At 46.5% G+C, this 25,996-nt stretch overlaps 1 protein-coding gene across 2 annotated transcripts; it reads left to right on the top strand.

Moving 5' to 3' along the window:
• The first annotated feature begins 314 nt into the window (after positions 1-314).
• LOC132780126 (mitogen-activated protein kinase kinase kinase 10) lies at positions 315-24,630 on the top strand. 2 transcript variants are annotated; one of them, XM_067460865.1, is made up of 11 exons: positions 315-686; positions 4,789-5,798; positions 10,171-10,351; positions 12,097-12,245; positions 14,129-14,304; positions 15,244-15,484; positions 16,828-16,950; positions 18,603-18,741; positions 18,891-19,003; positions 20,498-21,058; positions 22,628-24,630. In XM_067460865.1, exons 2-11 carry the CDS (start codon positions 5,093-5,095, stop codon positions 22,963-22,965), a joined length of 2,727 nt encoding a protein of 908 aa, XP_067316966.1. In that variant the 5' UTR covers positions 315-686; positions 4,789-5,092; the 3' UTR covers positions 22,966-24,630. The 2 variants fall into 2 exon arrangements, with proteins under 2 accessions (XP_067316966.1, XP_067316965.1); XM_067460864.1 differs by having other exon boundaries at positions 315-726.
• The last annotated feature ends 1,366 nt before the right edge of the window (positions 24,631-25,996 follow it).

Genomic DNA, 25,996 nt, shown 5'->3' with positions numbered 1-25,996 from the left:
TCGGAAAACTCACAGCAACCCACTTGACATGTTCAGTGGGATGAGTGGGATGGAAAAGTGGGATCCAGGGCTTCATGAGTGCAGCAGCAAACCAGCTTGCTGCTTCTTCAATGAGGCACCCTTTCAGATATTTGGACAGGGCTCTCTAGTGCCCACCTCTCAGCCTCTTTGCTCCAAGCTGAAGGCACCCACCCCGCTTGGCAAGACCTGGAACTACGAGTCCCATCATGCCCTTCCTTCCAAGCAGCCAGCCTGCCAGGAGCACCTCCCCTCCTCCTCCTCCTCCTCCTCCTCCTCCTCCTCCTCCTCCTGCCCAGCCGGGCACCAGCTGACAGGTCCTCCCGCGACGGCTGCAAGGGAGGGAATTGCGGGGAAGGAGGGACCCCCGGAGCCTTGCCAGGGGGAAGAGCAACCCCTGGGGTACCCTTGGGTACCATCTCTTCCTTCTCCTTTGCTTCCTTCCCTCTCTCCCATCGGTGGGAACCAAAGCCGCATCTCCGCCGGGAAGAGCATCCAAGGAAGGAGGAGGACCACCAGCCTCGCCTCTTTCCCCTCCTCTCTTTTCCCTCTTGCCAAAGGGGAGGGGGCTGCTCTGGGGGTTGCCCCACAGACTGGCAAGCAGGTGAATGGATGGAGAGAGAGAGGGAGAGAGGGAGAGAAGGAGGCACCTTGCGCCTTGCAAACTGGTGAGGTTCCCTTTATTTCCTCCCCTCCTGGCTAAGAAAGGTAAGCCAATGAAGGTGAAGAGGTTTGTTGTAGGTTTTCTGGGCTGTATGGCTATGTTCCAGAAGCATTCTCTCCTGACGTTTTGCCTGCATCTATGGCAGGCATCCTCAGAGGTTGTGAGGATGGTGAAGAGGTTTGGATCTTTCCATTGCTCACCTAGGCCTCACCCTCTCCATCCTTTGCCCAATGGAACAAGGCGCCCACTCTCCATCCCACCACTATCCCCCACCAACATCTTGCATAAGGTTTTCTATGCCAAGCTGGTGCCCATGCCAGCCCCCACTCTGCCCAGCCTTTGTGTGTGAGAGATGATACCTATGCCATTGGGAGGGCATCACTGGTTTGCGAGGGTCTCTCCTCTTTATTTATTTTGTTTTGCGGCAATCCAAGCCACCAGGAGTCTGAGCAAAGACATGGCAAAATAAGAGGAGAGAAGGGCTCTTTTCTGTTGTCGTTTTAATATGGCTTTGCATTGATATATTTCTTTGCCTGTCCTCAGAGGGTGGTGTTGGTGGGGCACATAATGGCCTCTTTCTTCTCTGCATTCAGCTGGGAAGAGATTGGCAAACCCAGGGAGGTTGCAGGGATTGTTTTCCTTTAAAGGGGCAGATTGGAATAAGACTAGTTTGGCCCCTTCCACAATCCCACTGGAATATATGGCAGTGTGAACTACAGGCCCTTCCACACAGCCCTATATCCCAGAATATCAAGGCAGGAAATCCCACATTGTCGAACATGTCCACTTTCATGGCTGGAATCACTAGGTTCTTGTGGGTTTTTTTCGGGCTATATGGCCATGTTCTAGAGGCATTTCTCCTGACGTTTCGCCTGCATCTATGGCAAGCATCCTCAGAGGTAGTGAGGTCGAGGGATCACCTGTGTAAGTAAGTAAGTAAGGTTTTCCAAAATACTAGCTGTACCCACCTCACTACCTCTGAGGATGCTTGCCATAGATGCAGGCGAAACGTCAGGAGAAATGCCTCTAGAACATGGCTATATAGCCTGAAAAATCCCACAAGAACCTAGTAAATCCCACATTATCTGAGTAACCCAGTTCAAAGCAGATATTGTGGCATTTTCTGCCTTGATATTCTGGGATATAGGGCTGTATGGAAGGGCCCTATGATAACCCAGTTCAAAGTAAATAGGGTGGATTGTCAAAGGCTTTCATGGCCGGAATCACTGGTTGTTGTAGGTTTTTTCAGGCTGTATGGCCATGGTCTAGAGGCATTCTCTCCTGACGTTTTGCCTGCATCTATGGCAAGCATCCTCAGAGGTCGTGAGGGTGGATTCTCTGCCTTGATATGCTGGGTTATGTGGCTGTTTGGAAGGCCACTCAGGTCCCTTCTACACTGGCCCTTTATCCCAGGATCTGGTACCAGATTATCTGTTTTTCCCAGACTATCTGACAGCGGAGACCCAGATAATCCAGTTCAAAGAAAATCGCCAGGGATCAGATCTTGAGATATAGGGCCCTTCCACATAGCCCTACATCACAAAATATCAAGGCAGAAAATCCCACATTATCTGAGTGTGTACTCAGATAACCCAGTTCAAAGCAAATATTGTGGGATTTTCTGCCTTGATATTCTGGGTTATATGGCAGTGTGGAAGGCCACTCAGGCCCCTTCTACACTGCTCCTATATTCCAGAATCTGATTCCAGATTATCTTCTTTTCCCAGGCTATCTGGCAGGGGAGACTCATATAATCCAGTTCAAAGCAGATAGATTGGAATCAGATCCTAGGATATAGGGTAGTGTAAAAAGGGCCTCAGGCCCCTTCTACACGATAATAATAATAATAATAATAACAATAATAATAATAACAATAATAATAATCTGAATAAAATCCCACATTTTCTGTTTTGAACTGGATTATACGGCAGTGTGGACTCAGACAACCCAGTTCAAAGCAGATATTGTGGGATTTTCTGTCTTGATATCCTGGGTTATATGGTTGTGTGGAAGGGCCCTTTGTTGCCTCAAATGTTATCCCTATTTTGGGGTCTGTTGTGACCCAGTGACTCCAAAAATGGCACCAACTTTCTCCTATCAACACTATCTTTTGAGATACAGAACATATGCCATATACTAGTCTTCATATGCTCAACCATGAAAAATCACAATAACCATATCTGAGGGTCCTTCCACACAGCCCTATATCTCACAATATCCAGGCAGAAAATCCTGCAATATCCGCTTTGAACTGTGTTATCTGAGTCCACATTCATATAATGTGGGTTCTGCCTTGATATTCTGGGATATAAGGCCATGTGGAAGGACCCTTCCACACAGCCATATAACCCAGAATATCAGTAATAATAATAGTAATAGTAGTAGTAGTAGTAGTAGTAGTAATAATAATAATAATGGAGTCCCCAGTGGTGCAGTGGGCTAAACCGTTGAGCTGCCAAACTTTCTGACCGAAAGATCACAGGTTCGAATTTGGGGAGCAGCGTGAGCTCCCACTGTCAGCTCCAACTTCTGCCAACCTAGCAGTTCAAAAACATGCAAATGTGAGTAGATCAATAGGTACTGCTTCGACGGGAAGGTAACGGTGTTCCATGCAGTCATGCCAGCAACATGACCTTGGAGGTGTCTACGGACAACTCCAGCTTTTCGGCTTAGAAATGTAGATGAGCACCAACCCCCAGAGTTGGACACAACTGGACTTAATGTCAGGGAAAAACTTTTACCTTTCTCTAAAAGTAATAATGATAATAATAATAATAATAATAATAATAATACTTTATTTATATATTTCTCTATCTCCCCTAGAGGACTCAGGGTGGTTTCCAACATAGGGCAAAACATTCAATTGCTGTACGACACAAAAACTATACAAAAATGACCATTATAAAACATAAACATAATCCTATTACAACAATCACAAACATTTAAAAGCCAGTTTACTCCATCAGATGGGATTCAAAATATCAATGGCCAGAATTACAAAGTGGACCTAGTCAGCTATGAAAGGGCTGGACAAGGGCTAATGTGAACTCAGATAACCCAGTTCAAAGCAGATACAGGGGATTCTCTGCCTTGATAGTCTGGGTTATATGGCTGTGTGGAAGACCACTCAGGCCCCAGTACCATAGGGCTGGGGAAGTGGAGAAAGGGCAGAGCAGGGTCCTAGATGATGGCTAGGGTAGGGCTAAACATTTTCAAAGGCTTTTAGAACCACCAAGTTTTCAGGTCCCTGTGGAAGGAGGATAGTGATGGGGCTTGTCTTATCTCTCTGGGGAGGGTGTTCCAAAGTCACGGGGCCACCACCGAGAAGGTCCTCTCTCTCGTCCCCACCAACCGTGCTGATGATGGTGGTAGGAGTGAGAGGAGGGCCTCCCTGGCAGATCTAAGAGTCCACGCCGGTTCATAGCGGGAGATGCGATTGCAGAGATAGGCAGGGCCAAACAGTTTAGGGCATAACCTGCACCTTGAATTGGACCTGGCAACTTATAATCAACCAGTGGAGCTGCTTTAAAGGTAAAAGTAGTCCCCTGACATTAAGTCCAGTCATGTCTGACTCTGGGGTGTGGTGCTCATCTCCATTTCTAAGCCGAAGAGCCAGCGTTGTCCGTAGACACCTCCAAGGTCATGTGGCCGGCATGACTGCATGGAGCGCTGTTACCTTCCCGCCAGAGCGGTACCTATTGATCTACTCACATTTGCATGTTTTCGAACTGCTAGGTTGGCAGAAGCTAGGGCTGACAGCGGAAGCTCACGCTGCTAACCGGAATCGAACCTGCGACCTTTTGATCAACAAGCTCAGCAGCTCAGTGCTTTAACCCACTGCGCCACCGGCAGAAAATCCCACAATATCTGCTTTGGGCTGAGTCCACATTGCCATCTATTCCAGTTCAAAGCAGATAATGTGGGATTTTATTCAGCTGTGTGGAAGGGGCCTCACAAACTAGAGCTGATGTGGTCTATGCCAAGTTCTGAGTGAGTTCTCCAAATAACCCCAGGAAGAGTCCTAAAAACTAAGATGTCACATGTTGTTGTTGTTGTTGTTTGGTTGTGTAATAATAATTCTGATAATGACCACCTTTTCTTTGCAGGTTTTCCTCCTCTGTTCAAACATCTTCGGAGCCTAATATGCTTTTTGACTCTTCAGAACCTTTCCAGGAAAATTGTTGCTGCTGCCTCAGTTCTGAGTTTGGAAAAAAATGGAAATAAAAAGGGAAGTTAAAGGGGGTTTCTTAGAAGAAGAAGGATGGCTAGCCCCAAAGGAAGGAAATTGCAGAGAATTGAGAAAATTGGAATCCAAAGGAGATGCGGTTGTCCTTTTGACCCCATTGGACCCATGAGGCATTTAAGGCTGTGACCCACCGGCAAACAGGGCCTGTGTTGGTCACCATCTCCATGGAGCCAGCATGCAAGGAGGCGCAGGACACTTTTGGGGCTTGGAATACTGGCCCAATGACCCCCAACCCGGTCTGGACGGCTGTCTTTGACTATGAGGCCGCGGCGGAAGAGGAGCTGACTTTGCGGAGGGGAGACCTGGTAGAAGTCCTGTCGAAGGATTCCACCATCTCTGGGGACGAGGGCTGGTGGACGGGCAAACTCCAGGACAAAGTGGGCATCTTCCCAAGCAACTATGTCACCAGCAACCACAAGTACACCCAGATCCAGGGCTCCCTCACCTTCCCACCTCCACTAGAAATCTCCTTCCAGGAGCTGGAACTGGATGAGATCATTGGAGTGGGGGGCTTTGGGAAGGTCTACAAGGGGCTGTGGCGCGGGGAAGAGGTCGCCGTGAAGGCCACCCGCCAAGATCCCGAGGAGGACATTGCTGTTACGGCGGAGAGTGTGCGGCAGGAGGCCCGGCTCTTCGCCATGCTGCGCCACCCCAACATCATCGCCCTCAAAGCCGTCTGCCTCAACCCGCCCAACTTGTGCCTGGTGATGGAGTATGCTCGCGGAGGGGCGCTCAACCGGGCACTCGCCGGCAAGAAGGTGCCTCCCCATGTGCTGGTCAACTGGGCTGTCCAGATTGCCCGGGGCATGAACTACCTCCATAATGAAGCCATCGTTCCCATCATCCACCGAGACCTCAAGTCCATCAACAGTAAGTCCCATGAGGTGGGAGATCAGGCTCTGGAAGGGGGGAAGGGGGTGCAGTGTTGCCATCCCACTCCATATACCATGGTGAAACTGTGACTCATGAGCCACATGTGGCCTTCCTCTGAAGCTCTTCCAAGTCCCTACATTGGCCCAAAAAATTCTGGTGAAGGTGGAAAATTGCTCAAAATAAGCACTTGCTACTCTGGGAAGCAATGCTAAATCTGAGGTTCAACCTTTCTCAACCAGGGGGTCAGGGCCCCTGGGGAGGTCACAAGGGGGTTTCAGAGGGGTTGCCAAAGACCACAAGAAAACACATATTTTAGATGGTCTTAGGAACACTCTTTGGCAGCAACAATAACTCTCAAATGACAAAATCAATCCTCCCAACGCCACCAGTTTTCACATTTGGATATTAATAATAATAATAATAATAATAATAATAACAATCTTTATTTATACCCCGCCACCATCTCCCTAATGGGGACTCGGGGCGGCTTACATGAGGTCAAGCCCATCAGCACAATACAATAATCAAAACATAAACAACAACACAATAAAATCAAAACATAAGCAACAACACAATGAATTACATACAGCATAAACCATATAAAATTACAATAAAATCATTCATAAAACAAAGCAATGAGCAGGCCGCATATCCAGAATAAAATACTAAGGATAAAAACAGGGGGTGAGACAGCAGTGGGGTGAGCTATTTATGAGGGCAGAACACTTCCAAGATAGGGTCGACAAGGATCTTCGTACAGAGGGGGAGGAGGAGTGCACTAGAAACAGATGTTGAGGGTTAATATCAGGTATTTGTGCCAAATTTGGCCCAGACCCATAGTTGTTTGGGTGCACAGTGTTCTCCAGAAGTAGGTGAACTACGTCATTATCAATTCCTCCCAAATTCCTCCAGTATTTTCTGTTGGTCATGGGGGTTCTCTGTGGAAAGCGTGGCCCAATTCTATCATTGGTGCGTTCAAGGATTGTAGGTGAACTATAAATCCTTGGGACTACAACTCCCAAAGGTCAAGGTCTATTTTCCCCAAAATCCACCAGTGTTCATATTTGGGCATATTGAGTATTCGTGCCAAGTTTAGTCCAGATCTATCATTGTTTGAGTCCAGAGTGCTCTCTGGATATAGGTGAACTACTACTCCAAAACTCAAGATCAATGCCCACCAAAACCTTCCAGTATTTTCTCTTGGTCATGGGAGTTCTGGTACCAAGTTTGGTTCAATTTCATTGCTGGTGAAATTCATAATGCTCTTTGATTGTAGGTGAACTATAAATCCCAGCAACAACCACTCCCAAATGACAAAATCAAGTTTGGTCCAGATCCATCACAGTGCTCTCTGGGTGTAGGTGAACTGCAACTCCCCCAAATCAAGGTGAATTTCCCTCAAAGACCTCCAGTATTTTTTTGCTGGTTGTGGGGGCTCTGTGTGCCAAGTTTCAACCAATTCCCTCTTCAGTGAAGTTCAGAGTGCTCATTGATTGCAGGTGAACTATAAATCCCAATACCTACAACTCTAAAATGTCCAGGCTAATTCCCCTCAAAACCCACCAGTTTTCAAATTTGGGTATGCATGCCAAGTTAGATCCAGATCCATCATTCTTTGGGTTCATAGTGCAATCTGGATGTAGGTGAACTACAACTCCTATAAATCTATTCAAACACCTCCAGTATTTTTTGGTTGGACTTGGGAGTCCTGTGTGCCAAGTTAGTTCCAGGTCCATCGTTGTTGAAGTTCAGAGTGCTCTTAGATTGCAGGTGAACTATACATCCCAGGACTTACAACTCCTACATATCATGGTGAATTCTCCCCAAACCTTTCTAGTATGTTCAGTTGCTGATCAAGTCCTCTGTTTGCTGTGTGCTATAGAAAAGAATAGGAAAAGGTTAAGGGAGAGGCAGTGGGTGGGATCATGCAAATTCCACAGCAATGGAGAGAGTAAGAAACACTGGGATGTCTGTGGTGGAGGAAACACAGAAAATCTAGGATGGAATTGTCCCTGTATGAAAGCTTTCACTTGGGTGGTGGGCAGTATTGTGTTTGTGGAGGACACTGGTTCTAACTGTAGATCTCCATGTGGTTTAAACGAACAACATCTGAAACTGTAGTAAGAAATTAGACTCCTGCTTGTGGGATGAAGTTTCCAAATGTGATCCTTCAGTCAGGAGTGCAGCTCATGCATCCCTTTCGATGCCATGCCTGGGCCGAAACTCCCAGCACTCTTTTCCATTGACCATGCTGGAAAGGATGCTTTGACTTGCAATCCAGCCACATCTGGAACGGAGCATCTGAAGCCATGTCCTTTGGCGAGTGATTTAGAGAGGTTAATATGTTTACCTGGAGAAGAGAAGGTGATGTGATAGCATGTTTAAATATTTGAAAGGGTGTCGTATTGAAGATACGACACCCTCTTTCCTCCCTCCTTCCCTCTTTCTCCTTCCTTCGTCCCTGTTTCTCCACCCCTCCATTCCCCTCCATCCTTTCATCGTTCCTTCCTTCTCTCTTTCCTTCATCCTTCCTTCTTTCTCTTTTTCCTTCCTCCTTCCCTTCTTTCCATCCTTCTCTTTCACCCTTCCTTCCTTCCCTTTTGTCTTTCCTTCCTTCTCTCTTTCCTTCCTCTGTACCTCCCTCACTCCCTTCCTTATCTCCCTCTTTCTCCTTCCATCCTTCCTCCCTTTCGTCCTTCCTCCCTTTCCTCTTTCCTCTCTCCTTCCCTCTCTCCCTCTTTCTCCTTCCTTCTTCCCTCATTCTCCACCCATCCATTCCCTTCCACCCTTTCATCATTCTTTCCTTCTCTCTTTCCTTCCTCCTTCCTTCTTTCCTTCCTTCTCTTTTTCCTTTCTTTTTCCCTTCCTTCCATCTTTCTTTCACTCTTCCTTCCTTCCCTTTTGTCTTTCCTTCCTACTCTCTTTCCTTCCTCCTTACCTCCCTCCCATCCTTACCTCCCTCTTTCTCCTTCTATCCTTCCTCCCTTTTGTCCTTACTTCCCTCCCTCTTTCCTCTCTCCTTCCCTCTCTCCCTCTTTCTCCACCCCTTCATTCCACCCTTTCATCATTCCTTCTTTCTCTCCTTCCTTCCTTCTATCTTCCCCTTTCACCCTTCCCTTTCACCCTCCCTCCCATCCTTTCTTCCTTTTATCCCTTTTATTTTTCCTTCCTTCTCTCTTTCTTTCCTCCTTACCTCCCTCCCTCTTCTTTACCACCCTCAACCTCCTTCCATCCTTCTTCCCTTCCATCTTTCCTCCCTCCCTCTTGCTCCACCCCTCCATTCCCTTCCACCCTTTCATCGTTCCTTCCTTCTCTCTTTCCTTCCTCCTTCCTTCCTTCCTTCCATCTTTCCCTTTCACCCTCCCTCTCTCACTCCCTTACCTTCCTCTTTCTCCTTTCATCCTTCCCTTCTCCCCTTTCGTCCTTCCTTCCTTCCCTCTTTCCTTCCTCCTTCCCTTCCTTCCTTCCATCACCGGACAGCCATTCCTCTTAGCACGAAGTGCTAGCTAGTGGCCCCCAAGTTAGAAAGTTTGCCCATGCCTGCTCTACAAGATTTCACAGTTGATAACTGGGATATGTGTGGCCAAGCAACATCAAGTGTGCTCCAGGTGGAAAAGATGATATATGAAGAAAAACACACAATTTAGGAGAGCTACTGGGAAGGCTCACTCCCAGTTCTGAGTTTCATGAAATATCAATGACGTTTGCATCTTGATCTTAGTTTGCATCTTTTACAGTAAGCTAGGGACAAAGGGAGAAGATGGCAGGAGGAAAGAGAGGATGGGCCATTTGGAAAGTGGAAATGTTGAGGAGGCAGAATAGTAACACATGGGTTATGTTGGGCACTGGATGGCACCTGAGGTCATCAGGCACTCTCTCTTCTCCAGGAGCAGTGACGTTTGGAGGTAAGGCAAGGAGAGGGGGGAAAAGACCTCTGGCAGGGCATGAATTTTTGCAAATTCTTAAAATTCTCTGGCAAAAAGCACTAGAACTTGATCAATTCCCAGGATTCCACAGGGTGGCACCATGGGAATTCAAATGGTATCAAAATGTGCAAAAAACTCTATCTTCTGATGTGTGTTCAGGAATGGCAATATGGCAGAGAGGGTGAGGCTTGCTCAATATACCATCGTTCCGAAAATGCAATGGGTGGCTATGATCAAACAGATCAAATCCTGAAATCCATCCCATTAGGAAAACAAATGGGCTAAAAGCTATCAAGCCATCAAGTATTAAAGCAGCTGGAAACGGTGCCCATGCCTCCTCTTTTTTGTGACATTCATCCCTCCCTCCCTTTCTCCTTCCTTCCTTCCCTCCTTCCCTCCCTCCTTCCTTTCCACCATCTGCCATTTCTCCTGCCTCTTTCCAGTTTTAATCCTGGAGCGCATTGAGAATGAGGACTTGAGCAACTGCACCCTCAAGATCACCGATTTCGGCCTGGCCCGCGAGTGGCACAAAACCACCAAGATGAGTGCAGCGGGCACCTACGCCTGGATGGCACCCGAGGTCATCAGGCACTCCCTCTTCTCCAAGAGCAGTGATGTTTGGAGGTAAGGCAAGGAGAGGGGAAAAGCGAGGGTAACTTTTCTTTGTAGAAAATGGGCATTTTTTTCCCCAACAGAGCTCTTGTATAGGACTGGCAGAAACTTCTCTTGGGGATTCGGAAAACTCCATCAGCTGAATTTCAGTCTATTGGGCAATATATCACACCAATCAAAAGGTTGGCAATTTGAAGCCCAGGTCGGGGTGAGCACCTGACCTTCAGCCCAGCTCACTGTCCACCTAAGCCAGCATTTCTCACCCTGGGGGTCAGGACTCTGTGGGGGGTCACAAGGGGGTGTCAGAGGAGTCGCCAAAGACCATCGGAAAACACAGTATTTTCTGTTGGTCATGGGGGTTCTCTGTGGGAAGTTCAGCACAACTGTATCATTTGTGTAGATCAGAATGCTTTTTGATTGTAGTTGAACTATAAATCCCAACAATTACAACTCCCAAATGTCAAGGTCTATTTTCCCCAAACTCCACCAATGTTCACATTTGGGCATATTGAGTATTTGTGCCAAGTTTGGTTCAGATGCATCATTGTTTGAGTCCACAGTGCTCTCTGGGTGTAGGTGAACTACAACTCCCAAATTCAAAGTCAATGCCCACCAAACCCTTCCAATATTTTCTCTTAGTCCTGGGAGTTCTGTGTTCCAAGTTTGGTTCAATTCCATCATTGGTGGAGTTCAGAATGCCCTTTGATTGTAGGTGAACTATAAATCCTAGCAGCTACAGCTCCCAAATGACAAAATAAATCCCCACAATCCCACCAGTATTCAAATTTGGGCATATCAGGTATTTGTGCCAAATTTTGTCCAGTGAATGAAAATTTATCCTATATATCAGATATTTACATTACAATTAATAACTAGCAAAATGACAGTTATGAAGTAGCAACGAAAATAATTTTATGGTTGGGGGTCACCACAACATGAGGAACTGTGTTAAGGGGTCGCGGCATTAGGAAGGTTGAGAACCACTGACCTAAGCAGTTTGAAAACAGCTGGGAGCTGTGAGTAGAGAAATTAAGGTAAAGGTTTTAATGGCATTGAATGTTCGCCGTGTATGTGTCCTGTGATCTGCCCTGAGTCCCCTTCGGGGTGAGTAGGGTGGAATATAAAAGGTAAACGTAAAGGTGTTCCCCTGACATTAAGTCTAGTCATATCCGACCCTGGCGGTTGGTGCTCATCTCCATTTCTAAGCCGAAGAGCTGGCGTTATCCATAGACACCTCGAAGGTCATGTGGCCAGCATGACTGCATGGAGCGCCGTAACCATCCCGCCAAAGTGGTACCTATTGATCTACTCACATTTGCATGTTTTCAAAGGTTGGCAGAAGCTGAGGCTAACAGTGGGAGCTCACTCCACTCCACGGATTCAAACCGTTGACCTTTTGGTCAGCAAGTTCAGCAGCTCAGTGGTTTAACCCGCTGTGCCACAAATAAATAAATAGATAAAGGCACTGGGAACTGGGTAGGAAAAGCTGAAATGTTTTCCCCTTTCTGAACTTGGGTGTTGAGAGAAAAGTAGTAAAGGAGGCTAATGAAGATTTTGAAATGGGAAGTGCCACACCTTACCATCTGGCAGTGGTCCTGTAAGACAATTAGAAACCATTAAGCCAAGTGTCTGAATTCCCCCGTTGCCCCACTGGAAGCAGCTCTGTGCAGGGAGGGAACTGTGTTTGTCTGCATATGTATCTGTCTTGTTTTTTGCCCACTCATTCCCTGCCTCCTGTCTTTCTCCTCTCTCTCTAGCTTTGGGGTGCTGCTGTGGGAACTGCTGACTGGCGAAGTCCCATACCGGGAAATCGACGCCCTTGCCGTGGCCTATGGAGTGGCTATGAACAAGTTGACGCTGCCCATCCCCTCCACCTGCCCCGAACCCTTTGCCCACTTGCTTGAGGGTGAGTGAGAAACAGGCACAGACTCAGGTTTTCCCCATCTCTGCCTCCTTGGAGATTTGGGTTGCCAGGAGGCAATTCCAGTTCAACTTCTATGGCTGCATCCTATGGAATCTTGGGACTTGTAGTTTAGATCGACAATGCTAAATGTCCCTCCCAGAATTACAATCCCGGGATTCTATATGGAACCATGTGAACTGAAGTGGAACCATGGCACTATGATGGTATAATGTGGGTGATAGTGTGGACACCCTTTTACCATCCCACCCTAAAGCTGCCAAACAAGGTCCAGATTGCCGATCCCTCCTCCCCTATTTCCATAGCAATTGTTTTGCCCTGACCTTCCCTATCTGGGTCTGGGATCTATGGAGTAGTGATTCCACTCTGGGATTTTATCTGGAGCTCTCCATGGTGCTGGAGTTTATCCTGCAAATAGGTACAGCACCTTAGATAGCACCTGCAAAGGAGACTTTCACATTTCTACCACCGTGTGCCAATACTCACTTCTGGAAACCCAGTTGCTTTTTTCCTACTCCATCTTGTTCCCTCTTTGTTCCACACAAAGATTAGGAGATTATTGACATTATTGACTACGGGATTCTGGGAATTGTAGCCTGAAAATGGAACATGTCCATTATCTAATTGACTCTAGTATAAAAACATGGGAAAAGTTTATTAAACTGTAAAAAACTTTGTTTTTGTGGGACATCCTGCAACACATTTTGCTATAGAGCCACAGTGGCACAATGGGTTAAACCATGCATTGGTAAATTTCAGCCCTCCAGGTGTTTTGGACTTCAACTCCCACAATTCCTAACAGCCGATAGGCTGTTAGGAATTGTGGGAGTTGAAGTCCAAAAACCTGGAGGGCTGAAGTTTGCCCATGCCTGGGTTAAACCCTTGTGCTGCTGAACTCCTGACCTGAAGGTTGGCAGTTCAAATCCGTGTGATGGGGTGAGCTCCTGTCTGTCAGCTCCAGCTCCTGCCAACCTAGCAGTTCAAAAAAATGCAGATGTGAGTAGATAAATGGGTATTGCTTCGGTGGGAAAAGGCAAAGCAGTCTTGCCATCCACACAACCAGGAGGTGACAACGCAGGCTCTTTGACTTGAAAATGGAGAAAAACACCTCCCCAGAGCCAGAGATGAGCACCATCTCCAGAAGCCGGAAATGGAAGGAGAAGCCTCTGCCTTTGTGTGTCTCATTGGATCTGATTGTAAAGGCACTGAATGTCTGCCAATGTATGTAAATATTGTTATCCGCTCTGAGTCCTCTAGGGGAGAAGGGTAGAAGAAAACTAAAGTGTATTATTATTATTATTATTATTTTTATTATTGATAGGTTTATTGATTAGTCCACTGACCATATCAACAATAAAAGGCAAAGAATACACAAACAAATCAACACTCATCACTATTCGAAAACTCCTCTAATTGTTAACTAAAATAAACTAAAACACAATAAAACATGATTAAATAGTAAGTTTGGTAAGGTAAAAGGTAAAGGTTTTCCCCTGACATTAAAATTCCAGTCGTGTCCCACTCTGGGGGTTGGTGCTCATCTCCATTTCTAAGCCGAAGACCCGGCGTTGTCTGTAGACACCTCCAAGGTCATCTGGCCGACATGACTGCATGGAGCACCATTACCTTCCTGCCAGAGTGGTACCTATTGATCTATTCACATTTGCATGTTTTCAAACTGCTAGGTTGGCAGAAGCGGGGGCTGACAACAGAAGCTCACACCACTCCTTGGATTCAAACCTGCGACCTTTCGGTTAACAAGCTCAGCAGTTTAAGATGGACTTTGTTTTCAGGGTGGGTGAGGTGGGTGTCACTTTTAATGCTTGCCTTAGGCTTAAGCCATTCTTGGTTTTTCTGCCTCTTTGCAGAGTGCTGGAGCTCGGACCCTCATTCCCGGCCAGACTTCAGCTCCATCCTGCAGCAGCTGGTGGCAATAGAGCAGTCTGCAATGTTCCAGATGCCATTGGAGTCCTTTCACTCTTTGCAGCAGGACTGGAAAGTGGAGATTGCGGGCATGTTCCTCGACTTGAGGACCAAGGAGAAAGTGAGTCCCCATTTCCATTGCTTTGGCTCAGATTTCCATGCACTTCTTCCAAGCCATTGCTTGTTTGTCAACTCATTACCTGGAGCCTTTGTTGCAAATATCCTAGATCAGGATGGTGTAGCGGTGAGGTGGGCAAAGTGTGGCTTTGGCTACTTGGGGCTGTATTGTATTAAAAAACCTATTTCTCAAGCAAAGGACTAAAGGGTGCTGTAGCTTTTGACTTGGAATATGTTTTTATTATTATTAACTAGGAATTTTTAATACTGTTGTCGAAGGCATTCATGGCCAGAATCACTGGGTTGTTGTGAGTTTTCCAGACATGGCCATGTTCCAGAAGCATTCTCTCCTGACATTTTGCCCACATCTATGGCAGGCGTCCTCAGAGGTTGTGAGGCCTGTTGGAAACTAGGGAAGCGAGGTTTATATATCTGTGGAATCATGTACAGGGTGGGAAAAATAATTTTTGTCTGATTGAGGCAAGTGTGAATGTTGCCATTGGCCACCTTGATTAGCATCATATGGCCTTGCAGCTTCAAAGCCTGGCTGCTTCCTGCCTCCTAACAAAGGATTCCCACAGGCAGGAAATAACTGAGCTTTGAAGCTGCAAGGCCATTTAATGCTAATCAAAGTGACATTATTCCACAGATACAGAAATCCTCAGAGGTTGTGAGATCTGTTGGAAACTAGGCAAGTGAGGTTTATATATCTGTGGAATGTCCACGGTGGGAGAAAGTACTCTTGTCTGCCTCCCAACAAAGGATTCCCCCAGGCAGGAAACAGTTGGGCTTTAAAGCTGCAAGGGCATTTAATACTAATCAATTGCAACATTCACATTTGACTCAAAGAGACAAAAGTTCTTTCTCCCTCCCTGGACATTATTGTGAAACTGCTACACTTGTGCAATGTGGATGCATCCTTTGCCTTCCTTGTCATTTCCAGGAGCTGCGGAGCCGAGAGGAAGAGCTGCTCCGTGCGGCTCAGGAGCAGAAGACCCAGGAAGCAGAGCTACGCCGGCGTGAACAGGAGTTGGCGGAGCGTGAAATCGACATTGTAGAGCGGGAGCTGAACCTCATCATGATGCAGATGGGCCAAGAGAGGCCCCGGGTCAAGAAGCGGAAGGGGCACTTCCGACGTTCTCGCCTGAAGCTGCGTGATGGCAACCGCATCAGCCTCCCATCAGGTGCACAGGCTGGGAAGCAGATCCTGAGCCCTTGCATTGAATACTGAAGGGACCCCAAAGGGGATGAGGAAGGGGGAGGCACAGAACCCCGTGTTCCCACTGGGGACCCATTGGGGCCGGGCAATATTATTATTATTATTATTAGATCAAACTGCAAAGACTCTGGCACAAGCCAGTAAAGTTGGTCCCAGTGATCGGCACACTGGGCACAATGCCTAAAGACCTTGGCCTGCACTTAAAAACAATCGGTGCTGACAAAATAACCATTTGTCAGCTGCAAAAGGCCACCCTACACATCATTCACCGATACATCACACTAGCACTTGGGAAGTGTCCGACGTATGATCAAATACAAAAGCCAACATGGTCATCTTGTTTGCTATGTACTTATCTTGTTGTGTATCAAATAATAATAATAAAAATTATTATAATTATTATTATAATTATAATTATAATTATTATTATTATTATTATTATCAAACACATCAAACTACTATGGGATTTCCGAATTCAGACTGACAGAGTTTTGGAGCACAATACTCCTGACCTTACAATCATGAAAAAAACAAAAACAAAGTATGGATCATCAATGTTTCAGTCCCAGGTGACAGAATTGATGAGAAGCAACTGGAAAAGCCTACACAATATTAGGATTTAATGATCGAACTGCAAAGACTCTGGCACAAGCAAGTAAAGGTTAGGGTTAGGGTTAGGGTTAGGGTTAGGGTTAGGGTTAGGGTTAGGGTTAGGGTTAGGGTTAGGGTTAGGGTTAGGTGATCGGGACACTGGATGCAGTGTCTAAAGACCTTGGCCTGCACTTAAAAACAATTGGCACTGACAAAATTACCAAATGTCATCTCCAAAAGGCCACCCTATTGAGATCTGCACACATTATTCGCTGATACATCACCCAATCCTAGACACTTGGGAAGTGCCTGACATGTGATCGAAGACAAATGCTAGCAGAGTGATCTTGTTAGCTGTGTACTAATCTTTTTGTGTATCAAATAATAACAATAACAGCAATAATAATAATTTTATTTCTTACCCACGTCTTCTTGTGGCTCAAGGCAGATTACAACATAGCTAAAAACACATAATCATCATAAACATTCTATAAAATACACGTATTTAACAGACTAATGGTCCTATCTGCTGTGAGCTAGCTTTTGGTGCATTTTCTACATTGCCCCAATTTAATCTTCCAAAAGATTGCAACATTGCTCTTTCTCCCTGGTATTGATGCACCCCTAGAGAGGATCGGAAAGAACCAATTCATTGGGGAGATTGTATAATCTCGCTTTCTCTCCCTCTGACATGCTATACTCCTCTTTCTTCCTTAGGGTTTGAACACAAGATCACAGTGCAGGCATCCCCGACTCTTGACCGTCGGAAAGGGCTGGGGTCCAATGGGGCCAGTCCGCCTGGCAGCCCCAACATTATCCCACGTCTCCGTGCCATTCGCTGTAAGTACCTCTGGAGTCCTCATCCACCACTAAGAGATTTCTTTCTGTGGGGGACGTAGAGACACTGGCTTCATACATAAGGCCAATCGCCGTCTCATGGGCACCAGTTGGAGGCGAACACAGTTTCGGATGCAAAGCTTAAGTATGCTACTTTTGTGCACCACGGCTCTCCAAATCTCCCTGCCACCATGGCCCCTCGCTATGCTGTTTGGGGATTCAGAGAATTGTAATCTGAGCAGGGAGTTTCAGAAAAACATCTATTTCTGTTTTATTGACTACTAGCTTGGGAACCTGGTGTTGTTGTTGATTCGTTTAGTCGTTTCCGACTCTTTGTGACCTCATGGACCAACCCACGCCAGAGCTCCCTGTCAGTCCCCAACTTCCTTCAGAGTCAAGCCACTCACTTCAAGGATGCCATCCATCTATCTTGCCTTTGGTCGGCCCTTCTTCCTTTTTCCTTCTGAACGACTGAATGAATAAACAACAACAACAACAAAATCTGAGCAAATAGTTCTTCTGAACTCTGCTTTGGGGAATATGCCTGTTGTTCCTCTACCCCTGTGATTCTCAACTTTCCCAATGCCACAACACCTTAACACAGATCCTCATGTGGGATCCCCCATGCCCAAAGGCTTTGCATTTGTGGCTCTGGGGATAAAGAAGATCTAACACACTATCTATTACACTGCCCTCTGTATAATGATCCCAGAAAAAATCTTCTGGGAACACTCCTTGAAGAAAGGGCAGCATGGCAAGAATCGGCCGTAATCGGTGACTTGCTAGCAGATTATGACAAAAATGTAACACTAAAAGTAGCCACATTTGCAATTGCAGCCCAAAAGATCAGAGACAGAGTAGCAAAATCCTCGTTGGAGTCCAGATAGGGAAAGGGAGAAGGTTAAGGAGGACACACACTACTGTTAGGTTTCTGCCAGCAAAATTTTAAAGATCTAGTTTTTTTAAATTTTGAATGGGTTTTGGTTTATATTGGAATGTGTTTATAAAGGTTGTATGTTATTGATGTCATGGCCTATGGCTAGTGCAATAAACTTTATTCATTCCAGATCCTCATGTTTTGGTGACCTCCAACCATAAAATTATTTTCGTTGCTACTTCATAACTGTAATTTTGCTACTGTTATAAATCATAATGTAAATACCTCATATGCAGGATGTATTTTCATTCACTGGGCTAAATTTGGCACAAATACCCAATATGCCCAAATTTGAATACTGATGGTGTTGGGGAGGGATTGATGTTGTCATTTGGGAGTTGTTGTTGCTGGGATTTATAGTTCACCTACAATCAAAGAGTATTCTGAACTCCACCAATGACTAAAACAATGCTGGATCTGGAACAAACTTGACACAAATACTCAATATGCCCAAATGGGAACACTGATGGAGTTGGGGGAAACTAGACCTTGATATTTGGGAGTTGTAGTTGCTGGGATTTATAGTTCACCTACAATCAAATAGCATTCTGAACTCCACCAACGACAGAATTGGGCCAAACTTCCCACACAGAATTCCCATGATCAACAGAAAATACTGTGACACCCCTATGCGGCCCCCCTGCCCAGGGGTCACAACCCTCAGGTTGAGAAACGTTGCTCTACCCTTTGTAAAATCCCATTCCTTGTGGTTTCCTAGTGACACCCTTGGATGGAAGCCGGACATGGGGACGCAGCACTGCGATCAAGAAGGAGGAGCTGGTGGGGACCAAGAAGAAAGGCCGGACGTGGGGCCCCAGTTCCACTGTCCACAAGGAGAGACTAGGAGGAGAAGAAAGGTGAGGAACCTAGAAGTGAATGAGAGGGTAACAATGGGGCAGCAGGAAGGGTTACGGTTGGGATGGAGAAACAAGATTATCTCATTGAAGGAGATTGGAGTGGGTTCAGCCTCTCAGATTGAGGTCATTCTTCTTTTTCACTTGTACAGGTTGAAGTCTCTGTCTGAAGGCAGCAAGCAGTGGTCCTCCAGTGCCCCCAACTTGGGCAAGTCTCCAAAGCATATGCCACTGGCTGGAGGCTTTGCTAGCCTCAATGAGATGGGTGAGCTTAGTTTTGCAGGTGGCGTTTGATGGTTGTTTGGATGCTTGGAGAGGAAATGTTGCCTGTTCTTGTTCTAAAATGGCATAGAAGAAATGTTGATGTATTCTGGCCTGGACTCAAATTTTCAAGACCGAGGCTCTGGCATATCAATGACTCAGGTTCTTTGGTGCTTTCTGAACCTCAACAGGGGGAAATAGGGCTCTGTTGTGACCACTTCCTTCCTCTCCTTGCAACTCTGCCCACAGGATCCAAAAGCTAAAGATACTATGTAATGGTGACAGAGAATCAATTAGCACAACTTGTAATTAAGGAAACAAATGTGAGGTCAACCACTTCTCATTGTGCATTGGCACAGAGGAGCATTTTGGCGTATCCCTTCCCAAAGCAGTAGCTGTTCAATTTGGAAGAGGGTGGAGAAAGGGGTTACCCAACACCTACTATATAAGAAAGTATCCTTATGCCTCCTTGAACATTGACTTGTTCCAATAATGATAATAGATCAAACTGCAAAGACTCTGGCACAAGCCAGTCAAGGTGGTTCCAGTGGTGATCGGCACACTGGGTGCAGCGCCTAAAGACCTTGGCCAACACTGAAAAACAATCAGCGCTTACAAAATTACCATCTGTCAGCTGCAAAAGGGCACTCTACTTGGATCTGCACGCATTATTCACTGATATATATAGTCCTAGACACTTACAAAAGCCAGTATAGAGATCTTGTTTGCTGTATACTAATCTTGTTGTGTATCAAATAATAATAATAATAATAATAATAATAATAATAATAATAATAAGTATTGAACATATCAAACTACTCTGGGATTTCTGAATTCAGACTGACAGAGTTTTGGAGCACAATATTGCTGACCTCACGATCGTGGAAAACAAAAACAAATTATGGATCGTCAATGTTGCAATCCCAGGCGACAGCAGTATTGACCAGAAGCAGCTGGAAAAGCTTACACAATATGAGGATTTAAAGATTGAACTGCAAAGACTCTGGCACAAACCAGTCAAGGTTGTCCCAGTGGTGATCGGCACACTGGGCACAGTGCCTAAAGTCCCTGGCCTGCACTTAAAAACAATTGGTGCTCACAAAATTACAATCTGTCAGCCGCAAAAGGCCACACATTATTCTCCAATACATTACAATCCTAGACACTTGGGAAGGGATCTGCATGCATTATTCACTAATACATTACAGTCCTAGACACTTGGGAAGTGTCCGACTTGTTAGCCAATAGAAAAGCCAGTATAGTGATCTTGTTTGCTGTATACTAATCTTGTTGTTAACATATCAAACTACTCTGAGACATCTGTTTGTGTAGCAGATAATAATTAATATTACTATTAAGCAAATAGTTTTTTTCTTATGTGATGAGAAAAAAAAGTACTTAGCTAATGTAAAGCTTTACTAGTGTATGTCATTGATGTGAATGGACAAATGTGTCTGACTAAAATACTAACTTTTCCTTTCTCTTTCTGCAACCGCAGAAGAGTACACGGAGAAGGAGGGCAGCACACCTCACTCACCATACATGCCCCTCTTGCCACCGCCAGAAGGAGATGTCAGTCTGAAGACCCTACCATCGAGTTCAGAGTGGCCCAAGCGGGGTGCAGCCTCCCACCACAATCATCGTCGCAGTGAGCTCGTGCTGCTGGGCTGTGCCTCCATCTTGGCCTCCATTGCCCTGGGCGCCGAGCTGGCAGAGTTGGCAGGCGAAGGGTTGATGGCCCGTGCTGCTTCAGGTCCCCCCAGTTCTGTTACCCTTCTCTCCCTCTCCTCTCTCTCGGATTGCAACTCCACCAAGTCCCTTCTGCCTTCGGACAGTGATGAAGCCCCCATGTATGAGCCTCCCTGCCTTCCCGAGAGCCCCCCGCCAACTCCACGCCACAACCCCCTGGTGGACGTCACCATCGAGAGCTTCAAGAAGGACCCCCGGCAGTCGCTCACCCCGACTCATGTCAGCGCCACCCAGGCTGTCAATAGGGGACACCGCCGGACACCATCCGATGGGGCCATCCGTCAGGGTCTGCAGGGTGGGGACTGCAAAGGTGAGCCTCAGTTCCTGAAGCAAAAGCTTCCCTGGTGTTTATGTTCAGCTCATTGTATCCGAAACTTCACTAAGAATTTACGTTGGTTCATCCATCCAAAAGTGTGTTGGATGCATCCCTTGCAAAGCTCCCATGGGGTTAAATTATTGAAGCTACAGCTCTCGTATTTGCAGTGTTCGTATTCCTTTGGCAATGGCTTGTTGCTTTCCTTTGGATACATCAGCTGTATTTTTGAGTGTTAAACTTGAGTCTTACTCGATTGCAATTTGGGGATTGGAAGCAAAACTATATTGTTGAAGGCTTTCACGGCCAGAATCACTGGGCTGCAGTGAGTTTTTTGGACTGTATGGCCATGTTCCAGCAGCATTCTCTCCTAACACTTCCCCTGCATCTGTGACTGGCATCTTTAGAGGTTCTGTTGGCAGTGAAGCAAGTAGAGTCTCTCTCTCTCTCTCTCTCTCTCTCTCTCTGTGGAATGTCCAGGGTGGGAGAAAGAACCCTTGTCTGTTTAAAGCAAGTGGGAATGTTGCAATTAGCAAGCTTGAATTAGCATTTGATTTCTCATGAAGTTTGCAAAGTCAATCAGTGAAGATATCTGCATAGAGGTAGTCAGGCCAAGATGGATGGATGGCATCCTTGAAGTGACTGGCTTGACCTTGAAGGAGCTGGGAATGGTGACCGTCGCCAGGGAGCTCTGGCGTGGGCTGGTTCATGAGGTCACAAAGAATCGGAAGTGACTGAACGAATGAACAACAACAACAGTCTGGCCTTTGTTGCCTGGAGGCATCCTCTATTTGGGATGTGTTCACTGGCTTTTATGGGCCCCCCGAGTGGCGCAGCAGATTAAACCACTGAGCTGCGGATTGAAATATTGGCAGTTCGAATCCGGGGAGTGGGTGAGCACCTGCAGTTAGCTCCAGCCACTGCCAACTTAGCAATTTGAAAACCCGCAAATGTGAGTAGATGAATAGTTACTGCTTCCGCAGGAAGGTAATGGCATTCCATGCAGTAATGCAGGCCACATGACCTAGGAGGTGTCTATAGACAACGCCGGCTCTTTGTTTTTTGAAATGGAGATGAGTACCACTCTCCAGAGTCGGACATGACTAGACTTAACGTCAGGGGAAACGTTTACCTTGACCTTTAACTAGCTTTTGGTTGTTTATTGTCTGGAGTTCTCCTGTTTTTGAGTGGCCCATTTGCTTCACTGCCAACAGAAGCTCTGAAGATGTCAGCCACAGATGCAGGCAAAATGTGAAGAGACAATGCTGCTGGAACATGGCCATATAGCCCAAAAAACTCACAGCAACACACTGAGGGCAGAACTCTTATTGGGGCAATGGACTCATTTTGTCCTCCTGTAAACTAGACTCTGAGGGTAGCACCTGTGCAGGTATATTGGGATTTCATCCAGAAATGTAGCTGCAGATGGTGTTAATAGTTAAGGAACATCTGGAGGTGTTTCCATGTTCTCCAGATTGTTACCGGTTGTTAGTGGGAGAGATTGGCACAGGATAAATGCAGCTTGTGTCTCAAACTCACGTTCTTCTCTGTCTGTTTCCCCTTTAGGTTTACAGGAAATGTTGCCTTTCCCACGTTTGCCAGACATTTCCCCGGCCGGTCACAAGGCCTCTTTGGACGCCATGCCAGTCGAGCGGCCCCGGACACTGGCCTTTGCACCGCGGCCTCGTCCGGCCTCAGGCCGGCACCGCATTGACCCTTGGAAACTCATCTCCCTCGGAAGCTCGTCGCATCTCTCCTCACCCGGGGAGGCCGCCAAGGGAAGCGCGGCCTTACGCCAGACTCTTCTGGACATGGACATGGAAGGGCAGAACCGGGACAGCACCGTGCCATTGTGTGGGGGGCAAACCCCATGCTGCAGCATGGAGACAGACGTATCTCATTGACACAGCTGAGACTGGGATAGTTGTCTCAGATAGGGCTCCTTACCACTTGGGAAGTCCACGGCTGAAAATGTTGGACCTCATCACACTAGAGCATGGATCCACTTTAAATACAGTTTTTGCCTCCTGCAGAATTTTGGGGGTTGTAGTTTAGAAAGGTGGCTTTAAACTTCTCAGCCATCTTTTGCTTCACTAAACTACAAGCCCCAGAATTCTGCAGGAAGCAGAAACTGGATCTAAAGTGGATCCATGCTCTAGTGCAGGCATGGGCAAACTTTCTAACTTGGGGGCCAAATAGTGGGCTGGGAGGGAGGGGGTTCTCCCCAAGCCCCCTCCCTGCTCTTTCCTCCCCTTCCTCTTCTCTTTTGAAGGCAGGAAGTGAAGGAAAGATGGGAAATGTTTGGATCCCAAAAGGGTCAGGATGAGAGGATGGATGGGAGAGAAAAAGTGTATCCATGAGACTCTGTATTGCCTTCTCCTGATATAGGATCCTAGAGCTGGAAGAGACTCCCAAGGGGCATCCAATCCAACCCCCTGCCATGCAAGAAGGCACAATCAAAGCACTCCCAATAGACAGCCTCTGTGAAAAAGCCTCCAAAGAAGGAGACTCCATCACATTCTGAGGCAGCCTACAACACTCTTCCTAATTTTTTCAGTCGAATCTCTTTCCCTGCCATTTGAAATGCAAAAATATAGAATGAGGGGCACATGGCTCAAGAGCAGTACGTGTGAAAAAGATCTTGGAGTCCTCATGGACAACAAGTTAAACATGAACCAACAATGTCATGCAGCGGCAAAAAAAGCCAATGGGATTTTGGCCTGCATCAATAGGAGTCTAGTGTCTAGGTCCAGGAAAGTCATGCTACCCCTCTATTCTGCCTTGGTTAGACCACATCTGAAATATTGTGTCCAATTCTGGGCACCACAATTCAAGAGAGATATTGACAAGCTGGAATGTGTCCAGAGGAGGGCGACTAAAATGATCAATGGTCTGGAGATCAAGCCCTATGAGGAGCGGCTTAAAGAGCTGGACATGTTTAGCCGGAAGAAGAGAAGGCTGAGAGGAGATATGATAGCTATGTGAGAGGAAGTCACAGCAAGGAGTGAGCAGGCTTGTTTTCTGCTGCTGTGGAGACTAGGACGCGGAACAATGGCTTCAAACTACAGGAAAGGAGATTCCATCTGAACACTAGGAAGAACTTCCTGACTGTGAGAGCTGTTCAGCTGTGGAACTCTGTGCCCCGAAGTTATTTATGTATTTATTTACGTCATTTATGTGCTGCCCTTCTCACCCCGAAGGGGATTCAGAGCAGCTTACAAATCATATGTACATACAAAGAAGGAGTGTGGTGGAGGCTCCTTCTTTGGAGGCTTTTAAACAGAGGCTGAATGGCCTTCTGTCGGGGGTGCTTTGAATGCAATTTTCATGCTTCTTGGCAGGGGATTGGACTGGATGGCCCATGAAGTCTCTTCCAACTCTATGAGTCTATAAAACCATTGCTCCCTTGTGCCCTGGTCTCCAGAGAATATCAGTTTCCCTCTTCTCAATGGGACACCCTTTGAAATCTTGAAATATGGTTCTCTTGTTCCCTCTCTACTTTCTCTTCTCTCAGCTAAACATCCCCCAGGAGGAAAGGGGGAAGGAAAAATAAGAAGGGAGGGAGGGAGGGAAGAATGGATGGATGGATGGATGGATGGAAGGGTGGAAGGGAAGGCAAGGGGGAAAGAGAGAAGGAAGGAAAGACATTTATTTATTTATTTATTTATTTATTTATTTATTTAAACCATTTCTACCCCGCCCTTCTCACCCCCGAGGGAGGGAAGGAAAGAAGGAAGGAAGGAAGGAAGGAAGGAAGGAAGGAAGGAAGGAAGGGAGGGTGGAAGGGAACGAAGGAGGGAGGGAAAGAGGGAGGAAAGAGAATAATGGATGGATGGATGGAAGAAAGGAAGGAAGGAAGGAAGGAAGGAAGGAAGGAAGGAAGGAAGGGTGGAAGGGAACGAAGGAGGGGGGGAAAGAGGGAGGAAAGAGAACAATGGATGGATGGATGGATGGATGGATGGATGGATGGATGGAAGAAAGGAAGGAAGGGTGGAAGGGAAGTGAGGGAGGAAAGAGAGAAGGAAGGAAAGACAAAAGGGAAGGATGGATGGGAGAAAGGAAGGAAGGAAGGAAAGGAGGGAGGGAGGGAGGGAGAAAGGAAGGGTGGGTGGATGGATGGATGGATGGATGAAAGGGAAGATGGATGGAAGGGAGGGATGAAAGAAGGAAGAAAAGATGAATGAAAGGGAGGAAGGAAGAGATAAAGGAAGGAAGGAAGGAAGGAAGGAAGGAAGGAAGGAAGGAAGGAAGGAAGGAGAATGAGAGAGAGGGAAGGAGGGAGGAAAGGGAAGGAAGGACGAAAGAGTGGAATGGAAGGAAGGAGAGAGGGATAAAGAGGGAGGAAAGGAAGAAAGGGGGGAGGCAAAGAGGTAGGAAAGAGAGAAAGAAGGATAGGGTGATGCGAGAGAGGAAGGTCTGAGAAAAGATCCCAAGGGGCCGCATCTGGCCTCCTGGGCTGGGTTTGCCCATACCTGCTCTAGTATGATGAGGGTAAAGTGTCTCTCTTTGGGTTGGATGTAGACAGCACTACTCTAGCTTTAACCCTGGGTACATCATGAGAATAGAATGAGATACAGTAGAGTCTCGCATATCTGACATAAACGGGCTGGCAGAACGTTGGATAAACAAAAATGTCAGATAATAACGGAGTTTTCTACTGTTATCCATATGACACGGCACTAGACACTTAGAATACTAACAACAGGCACTTAAAGAGTTAAAACAAGGCAATGCTTCGGGGCTAGAGTGGTCCAGCAGGAAGTACCCGGATGCGGAAGAGGAGCGTGGAAATCACAGAGGGAGGGAGGGAGGACATTTCTGCTTCTGGTCCTGCCTCTTTTCCCCCTTTCCTCCCTCTTTCTTCTCCTCCTTGTCTTGCCCTTTTCACTTATTGGGAATGGAGGGAGAGTTGGGGAGTGCTCCTTTAATTGAAGG

This window comes from Anolis sagrei, chromosome X, assembly GCF_037176765.1.
Source record: "Anolis sagrei isolate rAnoSag1 chromosome X, rAnoSag1.mat, whole genome shotgun sequence".
Classification (NCBI taxonomy): Eukaryota; Metazoa; Chordata; class Lepidosauria; order Squamata; family Dactyloidae; genus Anolis; species Anolis sagrei.
This window is presented reverse-complemented; position numbering and strand designations above follow the sequence as displayed.